We start from the raw sequence: 16,168 nt of genomic DNA on the forward strand, positions 1-16,168 counted from the left end.
TGATTTGGAACAAAAGTTAGCCATTGTGAAACAATAATCAAGGCAGTTATATGGTGACTTTCTTCGTGCACAGTTTCAACTTGTCAAAATCCATTCTTGACTTAGCACCCTAACTGAGGACACTGAGCGTATTATAGATACAAACACCTGATATATTTTCTTTGATGTATGTATTTAACAACTATGACAAAAAAATTTTTATATGACTGAAAAAGACTGTTATCATTATTTTGCAAGTGAAATACTATACTGATATAAATCTTTCTTGACCTGATGGAGAGTATGTTCCAGCTTGTTTTGTATTGTCAACTTATGACCAGGTGTTCAGTATGCATTCATCTTTGCAGGTTGAGAAATGGCAGTCATAAATTTCAATTGGAACTGCATTTATGTACAGGGTTTTTTTTTTTTATCAGGCGACTAAGAAAAATGAGTTCACCACAGTTAAATCTTACTACCGCAAACATTGTTATAACACGAACTACCAAAAAGTATTCCTGCCTGAAGTCCCATAGTACACTGCTATTCTAAAGAAAATTCATTTTAGCAAACCATCCACTATAGCATAATAACTATATCTAAACCTTCTGACAATGTTAGATTTTGGTGGGAGTTGACTGTAGCTATATTTGAGATTATGATGATTTTCACTTTAACCTCTTAACATACCAATTAAAAATCAGAAAGTGGTCTTTTTTCTGCCAATTTTTTGGGCGAGGGTGATTTGCTGGATCAAATTCATCATTTGAAAAATAATGATGAATTTGTGCAAACACAAACGAAATAGCCAATACATGCCATTGCCAACTTTTCTTGGCTGAAAGGAAATAGGCACAAGGTTGTCTAGTGTCTATATTTGGTTGTATTTATATGTGAAACCAAAATTCAAAATCAATTTTGTTGCAATAAACAAAAGACATGTCACAGACGTCTTTGTATATTAAGGGGTTAATGTAAATAATATAAATGTTTAAAATGATGTTGTCTGCAAGTGATTAACATTACTTTTAATTATTGAAAAGCTAATGAAAATCTAATGCCATTAATGATAATTAATACTAATAATTGACTGATCAGACATAAAGATGATAGCAATAGTTTGCCAAAGTGGAGCTTGTTATAACAAATTTTCTACTCTTCCTGTGGTGATTTTTGGTGCTGAGTATTGAGTAATTTCTTTTTAGTTTATTATAGCGAGAGTTGACTCTACGATTTTCTTTGATTTATTTCATTTCATACCCATGAAAATACCCAAGCTGTGAACACTATTTATGGTTGTTCCACTTTATCACTTTTAATAAACATTTGCATATTGGATTCATGAGAACAATTTTAAAAATAAATTTTGACAATAATGAATTAACAATAAAAACCACAGAACTTGAAAACCTAACAGAGTCTCAGAAAAATGCATATGCATTGCAATATATGTCTTATATCTTAAATATCAGTGTACAAAGTAAACAACTTACCCAATGCCAATTTCAGAATCAGCTATACTCTCAGCAACAGCAGAAATCACTGATTGTGATGTTATATTTGGATAAGAAGAAGAATGAATATTTTCAAAAGTATTCTGTTCAAAACATTGCTGGTGTTCCTGCTGTGCTTCTTCCTGATTTATTTCCAGTTCTAACTCTTTACTTTCAACAGCAGAATCTGATGCATGTTGACCTAACACTTCTTCAGTAAAAGGAATGGGCAGCAGTGAAGAGATAACACTAACATTTCCAGCTATCATACAGGAATTTACATCAACAGTAGACGATGCAACCAAAGTGGTGGCAGTAGCAATGGTGCTGGTAGTGGTTGCACTAGTAGTAGTGGCAGTGATCATGGTAGCAGCAGTACTTGTAATAGCAATTTGTGCAGCAGTAGTTGTGTTAGTGGTGGTTGAAGTACTACAAACATATGTAGAACCAGCACTACCAACAGATGTAGTAGAAGCAGTAAAGTCTGTTACAGCAATGGCACTTGCACTATTCAAAGCAAAAGTGGGAGTAGTAATGGAGTCAGCATTAGTCACACTCATGGAATTCATAGCAGAAATAACATTGCCTGCATTATCTTCATCATTAGTGGATGTGACAATCACAGCAGTAGAAGTTGTAGTAGGTATGATGGTAGTAGTGGCAGCAGAAACAGATGTAGTAGTTAATGTTGCAGTTGTCATCATAGGAGGAACAGCTGTAATAGTAATAACTGCAGTAGTGGAGGCAGAAGCAGTAGTAATAGTACTAGTGGTAGTAGGAGTAAGAGTAGTAGTTAAAGAAGCAATTAAAGCAGCACTGTTACCAAAACTGCTGCTGCTATTAATATTATTACCACTACCACTTGAAGAAGCTATGATGGTGACACAAGTTGTGGCAGGGGTAGAAACAGAAGTAACTGAGATACTAGTTGAGGAACTGGTGGTTATACCCCCAGTACTGGAATACTGAATTCTCTTGCCTCTTGTATATCCAGTATCATTTTTGAAGTTTAGAACTGATGTACGCAAAAATCTGTTTGGAATCAAAGTATCAGGAGAAATACCAGTTTCGTGACATATTGGGCATTCATGATTTTCGGAATCCAACAAAGCTTGTCGCACGCCTGTAAATAAAAGTCAAGAAGAGCTTAGCATTCAATTAAATATCACAATCCAAAATAAGTAAATGTTTGTTTGTTTTTTCAACTTGAATTATAATTCAAGTTGAAATTCAAGTTTAATGATAATTATCATTAAAATGCATTACAAATTAAAACGAAAGTTAAAATATACTTCAAATGAACAAATTCTGTTTTGTAAAATATCTTGTAGAAGTGTTATTTATTAATAATCAGTAATCTTCTATGAATGAACATCAACATTTTTTTGTGGTCATGTGTGGAAAATATTTACTTTCTTAATTAGCAAGAAGGGATAGGATTACAATACAACAAAGTGTGAAATATGTATACTCAGTTATTTTCAACCATCACAAAATAATTGTTGTAGAGGATTTATTCAAGTTGAAAATAATGATGATCACAATATTTGTCACAAACCATATTTCTTATGATTTATTCTGGTACATTTTTGAGTTTACTTCCTCATGTCTTTTGCAATTTGATTTGTGTTATTTCCTGTAATTTCTTTTGATCTATTTTTGGCAATTTCCATTGTCATGCTTCATGTGATTTTTATCACTATGTTTCACAATTTCTTTTGTATTTTTATCACGGTTTCTTTTACTTCTCATTACTTATGTTGTCATGTTTTTCACCATTCCCTCCCCATGATTTTTTTTTGTTCAATTTCTGAAATTTTCTTTGTTACTTTTCTTCTGTTATTATTTACCGTGATTTCCTTTGATATGTTTTTTTACAATGCTGATTACCTGTTCTACTTTAATACCCTGTTCACACAGATAATATGGCATTTACTGTCCCTCAAAAGACTAAAAGAAATGTTGTCATCCAAATATTAACCATTCTTGTTGATATTTCACTCTAACAAGAAACTAAAGATTTTTTTAAAGTTTCTTTTAGATTAAAAAAAAAAAAAAAAAAAAAAAAGAAAAAAAAAAGAGAAGAACTGCAATATTAAGTGAAATTAAATACCAGCAGAACACCCTTCATATTTGTGAAACTGTTCTTTGAGAAATACTTGTGCCATAAAGGTTTCTTCAATTCACACAAAAACGCATGGAAATAAGCAAACAATATTCATTTAAACACCATATATTTCAATAATAAATTTAGTTTAATCCTTTATCCAAGTGTTAGCAAACAAAGTTTGCACCTGAAAGTATCTTCAGGACTGGGGTTAGTACAACACTGGACAACTCGTTGCAAAGCTGGAGCAAGCTTACATCACTCCTATCTCAGCATCTCCCATAATGCAAAACACATCTCCTTGTGGATATGCATAATATTATGCATTAAGGGAAGGGCCACTACCCAGACTAGTTTCGACCTTTATTGAGGTCTCTTGGTTAGACTATAATAAATTTAGTTTAATCCTTTATCCAAGTGTGAGCAAACAAAGTTTGCACCTGAAGGATCTTCAGGACTGAGGTAAGGTAGTACAACACCGGGAAACTCATTGCAAGGTAGAGATGACCTTGCTATTGCTTCTGCCTGGTATCTCCACATCTGGGCCTGGCTCCCACTGAAGAGACCTCAATAAAGGTCGAAACCAGCCTGGGCAGTGGCCCTTCCCTTAATGCATAACATTATACATATCCGCAAGGAGATGTGTTTTGCATTATGGGCGATACTGAGATAGGTGTGATGTAAGCTTGCTCCACCTTTGCAACGAGTTGCCCGGTGTTGTACTACCTTACCCCAATCCTGAAGATACTTTCAGGCGCAAACTTTGTTTGCTCACATTTGGATAAAGGATTAAACTAAATTTATTATTGTCTAGCCAAGTGAAAAATAAACTTTCAACATCTTTCTCTAAATCCAGAGTAATTTAATAAAAAAAAAAGGTGGCACACCTTTTGGCAACTCCGGTAGGTAGAGATGACCTTGCTATTGCTTCTGCCTGGTATCTCCACATCTGGGCCTGGCTCCCACTGAAGAGACCTCAATAAAGGTCGAAACTAGTCTGGGTAGTGGCCCTTCCCTTAATGCATAATATTATACATATCTGCAAGGAGATGTGTTTTGCATTATGGGAGATACTGAGATAGGAGTGATGTAGGCTTGCTCCACCTTTGGAATGAGTTGCCTGGTGTTGTACTACCTTACCTCAGTCCTGAAGATCCTTCAGGTGCAAACTTTGTTTGCTCACACTTGGATAAAGGATTAAACTAAATTTATTATTGTCTAACCAAGTGAAAAATAAACTTTCACCATATATTTCACCCTGAATATTATAGGCCATCATCAGTGGTAACATTACTTAATTACAAGGTAGAATGCACACAATGGATTGATTTGAAACAGTGAGAGCCACATGCTGTTATGCATAAAATAATGCAAAGGTATAACTGAGGAAACACTCTTATTGGTTATTAATTAACTGTATTAAGAAAAAATAAGCTTTAATGATGTGTGATTAGAATAAGACTCTCCTATATCTTAGATAGTAAGAGGCAATTATTCAGATTTAAGTTTGGACAGTGAAGTAAACCTTCATGGCTTTTTTTTTAATTAAATACTCATGGATATAGTGACAAAGATGAAGTAGTGAAGTAAGTGCATTTCAGACCACAGGATCATCTGTGTCCATTCTGTGCTGTGACAGACCAGACTTCCTGTTGCTAATGTAAGACTGGTATTCTTATATTCTCTTTATCACTGAGTGTCCATTTTGTCCAAAGTAAGAATGGTGACAGTTGTGGACACTAGGATGAGCTTGTTATTTGAGCTAGGATTATAGGAATGAAATGTTGTTTAATGGAAGAAAGGGACAACATCATCTGCATAGAGCAGAGACCAAAGTTTGATATTGCCAATTTTAATATCAGGTTTAATACCACTTTCTTTCATAATGCGATCCATATAAATGATGAATAACAGTGGAGATGTGCATCCTTGTCTTACTCCTGATTTTATCAAACCATCTGTCTGTATTACCTTCAATTCTAACTGCTGACTGACAACTTAAATTAGATTGCATATTGCTCTGTATAATGTTCCATTCACCGCATACAACTGAAGTGTTTTTATTTTTAAAGCTTTTCTCTGTCATATGTCTTTTCCAGATCTACATAACTTAAGTACAAATCCTTGTCTTATTCCCATGTTTTCGCAACTATTTGTCATAAAGTGAAAATTTGATCTTGACAACCTCTATTTGGCCTGAACCCATTTTGTTCTTCTCCAAGTTTCTCTTCTACAATGTTTCTCAACCTCTTTTCAAGTATGCTTGCATAAAATAAATGCTTTCATGTAGTAGAGATATTCCTCTGTAATTCTCATATTCAGCATTTTTCTATTTTTCTGTAGATGAGAACTATATGAGCTCTACTCTGACCAGGCCCCACTGAATTATGTAGTATAGCCACTGCAAAGTTTTGCAGTGGCTATACTGCATAATTACTTCACCTGCCTTTCCGCATTTCAAATTGCTGATGGTTTTTTCTACCCCTTTTACTGTGTTTATCAATAATATGCTGTAATAGGTCATTCCAGGTTGTTTTGGGAACCAAAACGAGTGGAAGCAAATTGCTCAATAATGGGATTCCCCAGGGTTCTGTCCTCTCTCCGATGTTATTTAGCTTATATATATCGCCAACATGCCAGAGACCATATTCAGAAAATTTGGATATGCAGATGATTGGGCTCTGGCAACAAGTAGTGGCTCAATAGAAACTACAGAGATAACACTGACGACTGACCTGGACTCTCTTGGTAGATATTTCAGGAATTGGTGTCTTCAACTGAACACCAACAAGTCTGAGACCTGCTGCTTAATAATAAACTTGCCAACAGAAAACTTCAGGTTTACTTTAATGGACAACTTCTTTGACATAATAGTACCCCAAAGTACTTGGGAATAACTCTTGACAGATCTCTGACATTTAAAAAACACATCTGCTAAAATCAAGACTCGCAACAATATAATTCAAAAACTGACTGGAACATCTTGGGGAGCTTCTGCGACGACACTTAGATGCTGAGCTCTCAGTCTTGTATTTTCCACCACTGAATACGGAGCTCCAGTGTGGATTAACAGCGCGCGCACACCCATTTGGTTGATAAACAGCTCAATATACTATACATCTTATTTCAGGGACAATCAAGAGTACTCCTACAGAATGGCTTCCTATCTTAAGTCATATTCCTCCTCCACTGTTAAGAAGAGCCAACGCCTTATGCAGGGAGTATAGAAAGATCCAGAAAAACTCCCATCTTCCGGTACATAGACAGGCTTGAAATTTAATACATAGATTGAAATCGAAACATCCTCCTGTCAGTACTGCTATAAGTTTGCTAGAGGACAATTTTGACGTCAATCAAGAGTGGAGATGCCAATGGGAGATGTTTACAGATCCAGACCTTCAGACCCTGTATTGAAGAACAACCACCTGGATATGACCTTCCACGCAAAACTTGGATTACTCTAAATTGGATAAGGACTAACCATAGTCAATGTGCAGACTTTTTTTTCCAAGTGCCAGAAAATTCGTTCCCCACAATGTGACTATGGAAGTGAGAAGCAGACCATTCGCCATATTCGCCAAAAATGCCCACTAAGAGTAAACGAAGGAGAGGAACAAGATTTTCTAGTTCCAACACCTGTGTAGTCACAGGTGTTGGAAGTTATTAATCCAGTCAATAGTTTGACTGGATTAATAACTTAGATATAAACCTGTAAAATTTGACTGATAGGAGAATCTTAATTTTCATATTTGTAATTTCTATTGGTGCTGTTTTGTATATTTGATATGTTTGTGTTATATGCATATATTTAGAGATGTCGAGTTTAGATTTTTTTATAAATATGTTTATTTATTACTAAAATTAAGGGGATATTAAATCCCACATAGTTTTAAAACCGAATAAGAAACTCAAAGATTGAAATCAGACAGTTTCTTGCCGAATATAGTAAACTATAAAGTATCGGCGACACTTATTCGGTTTTAAAACTATGTGGGATTTAATATCCCCTTAATTTAAGTAATGTTTTCATTGCCGAAATGAAGCTTATTAACTCTTTATACTTAAGTAATGTTTATTTATATTTTAATTATATACATGTTGTTAAAATTGTCACCGACACTGTATATGTTTCCTTTCTTGCAATGTAATTAGCCATACGATAGATAGATAGATCTACCTCAAGTACTGATAAGTGCTCCTGTTTGTATTCCTCTTGAAAAGTTTCTACTACTTTTCTGTCAGCGCTTGTTTCATTTAACATCTTTCAAAGTACCAGACATCCAGAATGTTGTTATCTTCAGTTTTCATGTCACCTTCATCATATTTGATTTCTTTTACAGTGGTGCTCTTTTCTCCATTTCTAAGCTTTTTTTCATTAGCCTTCAGAATATTTTGCCACTTTGCCATGACTTTTGTTTAGTTACTTTTACATATAACATAGATCGCTTACATTTTTTTCTATATTCTTTTAGGACATCTGTTGACTTATTTGTTAAGAATTTTTGGCATGCTTTCTTCTTGTCCAGGACTGCTTATTTAACATCTTGTGTCCACCATAGTATTCTTATTTTTCTATCCATGCAGACTTCATCACATACCCTCTCTAACTGCATCAAACGTTTTCTTCATATTTTTCCACTGAAGCTCAAAAATTTGGTTCTTGTTTTCCAACTGTTTCATTTTTGATTCAATAATGCTCGTGTAGCTGAGGCTACAGTTTACCTGTAAAAGCTGCTCAACTTTAATTCTTCTTTTCAAAAATTTTCTTATACAGGGTGTTCGGGATAAATTTGACATATTTATAATTAATTATATTTTTCCGTAAGTTACATGTATTAACACACACTTCTCTTCATTTAAAAGTTTGGACCCTTCTTCATTCATATACAAGATGTCAGAAAGGATGGATAGCTGGAACCCACCTGAATCATGGAAGAGAATAACTTGTATCATGATGATTCGTGCCCGCCATCAAAATAAGGATATTACGACTGCTGCCCAATGCTCCCTGAATACAGTAAAAACAATCAGGCATGAACTAGAGACTTGCAATGGTGACTATGAGGATGTAGCAAGAAGAAAGATCCCTAGCAGACGATCTGATTGCGTTCGTACAGCAGAATTCCTCGCAAATCTGCAGGAACAGGTGTTGAAGAACCCTGGCATTGGAATTCGGGCTTTGTTCGTGGAGTTGCTAACTGTAGTCAAGCCCTGGATAACAAGGGTAGCCAATGGTAGGCCGTATGTATGGCAGCAGGATTCGGCCCCTTGCCACACCTCTGGGAAAAGTCAAAAATGGTTGTCTGAAAATTTCTACGACTTCACCAGTCCAAATGTTTGGCCTCCAAACTCCCCAGACCTTAACCCCATGGATTATTTTGTATGGGGCGCAGTTGAAAAAGACACCAATCGCACTTCCAGTAATACAAAAGCCCAGTTAATGGATAAAATTAAAACAGTTTTTGCGGCCCTTCCCAGGGAGACTGTAGCATCAGCTTGTTCGAGGTTCCGAAGCAGAATTGAAGCTGTGATCGATGCTAATGGTGGTTATTTTGAGTAAATCTTGTTGATAGTATTGTAATTAACTCTGCCTGTAATGTTTTTTTGTCAATTCATTAAATTTAATAGATACAAAGAAGATTTTCTTTTTCCTTACGAAACTGTCAAATTTATCCCGAACACCCTGTATATTGCTCTTTTCAACGATATCCATTTTTATCCTTCTTAACACTAACTAATGGTCACTTTCAATTTCAAATCTTCTGTACATTTTTGTATCCAGAACCAGCACGAAGATATCAGTATCAACAATGACATAGTCAATCAAGCTTTTCTTATTTCTTGTGTCTTCTATCCACTTGAACTTGTGCACATCTTTATGTTGGAACATGGTGTTAGTAATGACTAGTTCGTAACTTAAGCAGAAATCCAGCAGATATTTACTGTTATTATTAGCTATACCCGTTTCTTCAAATTTTCTCAAAACATTTTTATATGCCTGCTGGGATTCATTTCCTACTGTGTTGTTTAGATCTCCAACAAGGACCACTTTCTACATCTTCTTTATGTTAGCTGCCTGCTCTAATAACTCGAAAATTTCCTCCACTTCTTCCTTAGTAGAACCTTCTATGGAACCATGGAAGCACAAATCAGTTTCAGTGTCCATTTCCCTATTTTGAAGTTTGCCCACATAACTCTACTTGTAACAACCTCCCATCCCTGTCATTAATGCTGAAATATAATCTCCTAAATATATAATTTAGTAAGACTTCACCTGTTTTTGTCTTCTTTGTCTCACTAATACCAACTATTTCAATGTGGTAATTTTCAATTCTTCTGAAAGTTTTATTTCCTTTCTATTAATACTCCTTATATTGATAGTTCCAATCTTCAGCTCTTCTGATGTTAGGTTTCTTCTTTTTCTTCTTGTTTCAGATGCTGAGATGAAGTATGTTGTGGTAGGTGACTTGTCATTGTTCGTCATGGTTCACTGCCAAAAACAGCAGGGGTTTTGTTTAACCAGGCAACGCCCCAAGTGGCATGAAATCTCGTTATCACGTTGCACCATCATATGCATTTGTGGTTTAAGCCAATAGAGAGTACAATTTGATCTTCTAAGTCAGCGCTTCCCAAACTGTGGGCTGCACCCGCCCCTTGGGGGCCGTATGTCATAATGAAAACAAATTTAAAATCTTTTAAGACTAAGTAGATTTTTTTTAATTTTAAAGTAAACGTATTTAATTTTTATTATTTATTATTTCTTTTTTGTTCTTATATTTTAATGGAAAAAATCACACATTGGTGTTGGTTCACAAATGTTGCTTCTTGCATATATTGGTGCTTAATCAATATTAGTAAATATATACTTATTCATATAAGTTTCATTTCAAAGGTATTGATAAAAAGCACCAAAAAGATTACAAATGCAAAATCTTGAATATAAATACAATAAATATTATTATATATATATCTATATTACGATTTTTTTTTTTTGATGGGGGCCATGAAATATTTTAATTTTTCCAAAGGGGGCCTTGGCATCCATAAGTTTAGGAAGCACTGCTCTAAGTCACATATTCCCAGCACATCCTTATTCATCCAATACCCTGTAGATACCTACTCAAAGGGTGCACCACATGAAGGTGAGGATTAGACCTTAGGTCAGAGGTCCCAGTTGGTTCTCCACATTTCTTTAAGGTGATGATGTGGAAGTCTCCTCCTAGTTATTTGGCTTTGACACTTAAGTGACTCCTGTGCATGTACACACACACACACATATGGTAAAGTACTCTTGAAGAAAACTTCATCACTAAGGAGGTTGAAATATTTAGTCAAGTAAACTGATGAGGTTATCTACAGAAGATAATTAAGCAGCAGCAGTGCTGCTGTTTAATTATAAATATCAAACATGAATGAGGCGTATACCATCTCATGCAGAAAACACCATATCCCTGATCATAAACAATATTCATGTCACTGGGAAGTTTTTGGTATTGAGACTACATTATGATGTAAATAAAGAGTTTAATAAAAACAAGCAATTAAAACCTGACAAGTTTCGTAAGTTGTAAGGCTTACATCATCAGGGATACTAGTACATAAACATTTTACACAACAAAAGCCTATTAACAATTAATTACATATATTAGATGTTTTTGATAACTTCACAACTGTTGCATATAATTGATAAACCAGAATACAAAAGGTAAACTTGTTACTGTATGCATGGTGGAACATTGCTAGCTGTTGATATCGCATTCTGTGATGTCACGTGTGTATAGCCTTGGCAGTTTTATGTCAGTTTTACCTTGGCAGGTCCACGGCAGTTATAGTAAGGTTTAGTTGTAGTAAGTAGTATTATACTTATAGTATTTAGTAAATATTTACTTGATGTAAAATTAAGCCTTCAATTTTATTGCATTGTGTAGGGTTTTTGTGAGCATTTGTGAGGCTTCTTTATATTTTCCTGTAAAACAGTTATGATCAATACATCACATTTTTGTTTGTAGCTGAAATACTTGAGGCACCAGCAGTGGTTGTGTGCAATGCCAGGCCTGATTTATGCTCTCTTCTTTTTTTGATGTCTTTTACATGTTCAGACATGTGGATCTCTCCCAACCTTCCTGTCTGGCCTACTTAACAAATACCACAAGAGCAATGAATCTCACAGACACCTGGTTTTTTCATGAGGTGATGTGGAGGTTTTGGTGGATGTAGGAAGCTTGATATTTTTTGTAAAGGTAAAAAAGCCACTTTTAAGTTGTACTCATGGAGCAACATAGCCATTTTGTCTGTGATATTCTTGATGTAAGGCAGTATGATTGCATCCTGGAAATCTTGTTTAAGTAAGGTAGGAGATGTATTAAGAATTTTTCTTGGTCTTGTTGAGTTCATAACCATTAAGGCTTTCATAACCTGTTTAAGGAAAATTTCGAAACAAATGCATTAAAAAACTATCAGAAGAAACCCAAAATTTGGTTACATTACATCAATGATATTTCTGTCATTTGGTCAGGAACAGCAGATAAGTTGATTGCTTTCAACGATTATTGAACAACTTGGATCCCAATATAAAATTCACTCTTGAACTAGAACAGCACAAAAAATTGCTGTTCCTTGATATCCTTGTCAAAGTAAATGAAGAGAAAAAACAAGGTTATCTTTTTCCATATACAGAAAACCTATAATAATAGGAAGTTTTCTAAATTCCGGTTCACACCACCATCCATTACAAAAGATAGGCATAATTAAAACTTAACAAGTCAGGGCATACAAAATATCAAGCTCATCAATTAAAAGGAATGAAGAACTGCACTACCTGAAACAGAACCTAGCACTTAATAGTTATGGTTAACATTGTGACACAAGACTTCCCTAAATATCTTGGTGTTACCTGTAGAACACTATCATTCAGATGACATCTACAGAATAAGATCATAACCCCTAATAATGTCATACAAAACTGTGTGGTTCTACATAGAGTTCTTCTGATACTACACTGTGATGCTCCACATTGAGCCTGGTCTGTTCTGTAGCAGAGTATATTGCTCACCAGTATGGCTAAACAGTCCTCATATCAAGAAAATCAACACACAAATAAATGACGATACTAACAGGCTGTGTCAAATCCACTCCCCTCTATTGGCTTCCAACTTTGAACAACATTGCACCAGTGAACTTACACAGACATGACATGCTTGTAAAAGAGTACAGAAAAATAAAGAGAAACTCCCTGTTACCATGATGACCTCCGACATTTAAGCATGAATCACCTTATATCCTGATGGCTTCACTAATACTGGCTGAAGAACTTGCAAACAGTGATTTCAATTAATTCAAAATTACTAGAAATTTGGATGGAAAAATTGTCACTGGACTATATCCTTCCCAACCAAAATCCAAAAGGAACCGAGCTTCCATGTCACCTATGGAAATGCTTAAATAGGATAAGCACAGGACATGGTATCTGTGCTGAGAGCTTACACAAGTAGAGAAGATCACATACACCCCAATGTGACTGTGGGATCGCAAACCAAACCATTTGACACATTGTAGAGGATTGCAGCATAACAGCCTACCCTGGTAACCTGAACTTTTTTTTAAAGCAGATCCTTCAGCTCTTGAATGGCTAGCTGAACTAGAATTAAAATTAAAGTAGAATTAAAATTTTAGTGATGTTTTTTATCTGAATTTTACATTTTTACTAACTATTTGTACATATACCCTACCTGTCTCATTTATCTTGTCTATCTTCACAAATATGTATTATGTATATTGATTTTATGTTTCTTCTTTTTATTATGTCAAACACTAAATAATAATAAATGGGTATGAACCCAAGACGATCAGAAAAAATTTTAATACATCTCCTGAAACTCCCTTGAAACAAGGTTTCAAGAATGTAATCACAGTGTCTTACTCAGGAATGTCACAAAGTGTCTGCATTGCTCCACAAGTACAATGTGAAAGTGGCTTTTTTTACCTTTACAAAAAAATATCAAGATTCCTATATCCAACAAAACCTCCACAGCACCCTATGGAAAAACCAGGCATCTGTGAGATTCATTGCTCTTGTGGTATTTGTTATGTAGGCCAGACAGGAACGTTGGGAGAGATCTGCATATCTGAACATGTAGACGATAGTAAATAAAAAAGAGAGCATAAATCAAGCAAGCATTCCACAAAACCACCTCTGGCCATCAAATACTTGGACAACAAACAAAAATGTCATATATTGATCATGACTGTTTTACAAGAAAACTTAACGGAGTCTTGCAATTGTTTAGGATCCCTACACAATGCAATAAAAATCAAGGATTAATTTTACATCAAGTATGGTCTGCTTTCATCAAAAATTTAACTGCCATGGACCTAAGATATAACACGCGTGATACCACAGAACATGATAGCAACAACTAGAAATGTTCCAACAGGCATACAGTAACGAATTTACCATTTGGTTTATCATTATATGTAACAATGGTGAATTTATCAAAAACATCTAATATGTGCAATCAATTATTGTTAATGGGATTTTGTTGTGCAAAACTTTTATGTACTAGTACCCCTGATAATGTAAGTCTTACTACTTACGAAACTTGTCATGTTTTAACTGCTTTTTTTATTTAAACTCTTCATTTACATCATAATGCAGTCTCAATACTGAAAACTTCCCACAGAACTGCTAAACCACAGAAACTTATGTTTGCAACATTCATGTCACTTTCAACAAACATATCTTTTGCAACACTGTTCATTATAGAAGAGAAGGTAAATTCACTGACTTAGTCAAGCTATTATTGACTGGTGTACAAAGTGTTTGGAAATGTACCAATATCATACAAATATTCACATAATTATTCATGCAGAACTGTGTACATCAAACACTGATTAACAGAAATGGGATATACTACTTACACTCATCACAAAAACTGGCACCACAGCAATATATAAGAACAGCATCTTGGAGTAAGTCTTTGCAAACATTGCAAAGTAAATCATCAGGTAGTTGTGGTTCAGGTTCAGGATTGGGTTCAGGAACATTTAGAAATGGGGGTTTTTCTTTTTTAACTTCTTTATATGCTTCACTAAAATAATAGTAACGAGAAAACTTCAAACAGCTAGTATATATATATATATATATATAAGATTTTATCTACAATTCACACAACTGATCAATAAATAAAAAAGACTTAAAATGACTGCAGTAATAAATGACAATACTTTTTCTATAGATGCTGACATAAATATACCTAAAAAATAGTTTTATATGATGACTTTTAATCTTTTTCACAGATTTTTTTTTTTTCCCAAATGTGTTTTTCACATCCCTCATAAAATGAATGAATGGTTTACCATGGCTGAGTGGTCCTGCCACATTTTATTTACCTGGAAAAGAGATCTAAATAAAATACATCTGTAGTGGGTGATATTTCAAATTCAGGCTTTTGTCCAACAAATGTCTCCAAACAGATGCATTTATAAAACTAACCACCAGTAGCTTTCATGTATGCCCATCAAAAATTAAAGGATCATATGAGACACCATAATTGGTTATCAGCCAGTAAAATTAAAACTTAGCAGTGGATACAAGTAGTAATTGTTTAATTTCTCCACTTATGCATCTATATTCAACTCTAGCTCTGATGAGAGAATTTCTAGGCCTATTTTTCACTTAAGGATGTTAGCAAGAGAGACAGCAGAGTTTTTGCCATTCCCAGTAACTAGTTTTTTCCTTCCTATAAATCAGGCAAGACCATGCACATGCATCTAACAACCATAATAGACTATGGATATAGAAAAGACCATGTTATTCTATCAAAATGGATATCAAAAGCCAGTTATCTCCACATGCCTAATACTAGAAAGGAAATACTGAAAATGACATGAGTGACTAATTATTTATTTAAATTTTTAGTGTTCGTATACTAGACCATATCATAATAGGCATAAGCATAGGAAAACAGTAAATTTGATTTAGAATATTTTCATAATCATACAGCAAAAACAGCCATTTTAATTGACAGTTCCCTGACAGGATTTGGGATACCTCGAGGAATTTTCAAGGGAAAGAACCAAGGCTAAGGATAGGAACTTTTACAATTTACAGTATATTATGGATATTATTAACACATAACACAACAAATATATATTTTACTTCTCAAAGTAATACATCTAAGATGAAGAACCAAGGTTAAAACAGAAACTTTCCTAATTTATAATATATCACCAATAAGATGCAATTTGGGGTACCAAAAGGATTCCTCTCAGTAGTATATGGCTCAAAACCTAGCCTATAAAAGAACAGCAATACTAGTTGAAATCTGTTATTCCGTTAGCTTACACAGCTGGTAATTCTATAATATGCTATTCAATGCAAAGTGAATCTACAAAAAAGATGAACAACTTATCTACTTTTGTTCACAAAAAAATTGGTTTTTAAAAAAATAACTGAATTCTTCCAAAGTACAGCAAATAACCACTTGGCCTACAATTATTTAAATAGTTTTGAGCTATCCACTTTTTAAACAACAAGTTGGGGAGAGGGGATGGGGAATTGAATCCCACAATGTACATAATTATTATTATT

General features: G+C 34.5%; 1 protein-coding gene across 5 annotated transcripts in view; it reads right to left on the bottom strand.

The window, feature by feature from the left end:
• LOC150103030 (uncharacterized) overlaps nt 1–16,168 on the bottom strand; it is a 458,183-nt gene that overhangs the window by 145,424 nt on the left and 296,591 nt on the right. For all 5 annotated transcript variants that reach the window (XM_090398173.1, XM_090398177.1, XM_090398174.1 and 2 more), the window contains 2 exons: nt 14,497–14,666; nt 1,473–2,595 (listed from right to left, as the gene is read on the bottom strand). In XM_090398173.1, coding sequence (XP_090254299.1) covers nt 1,473–2,595; nt 14,497–14,666 — 1,293 coding nt within the window. The remainder of the gene's footprint in view (nt 1–1,472; nt 2,596–14,496; nt 14,667–16,168) is intronic.

This window comes from Typopeltis vanoorti, chromosome 9, assembly GCF_054136105.1.
Source record: "Typopeltis vanoorti isolate ZY-2024b chromosome 9, IOZ_Tvanoo_1.0, whole genome shotgun sequence".
NCBI lineage: Eukaryota > Metazoa > Arthropoda > Arachnida > Uropygi > Thelyphonidae > Typopeltis > Typopeltis vanoorti.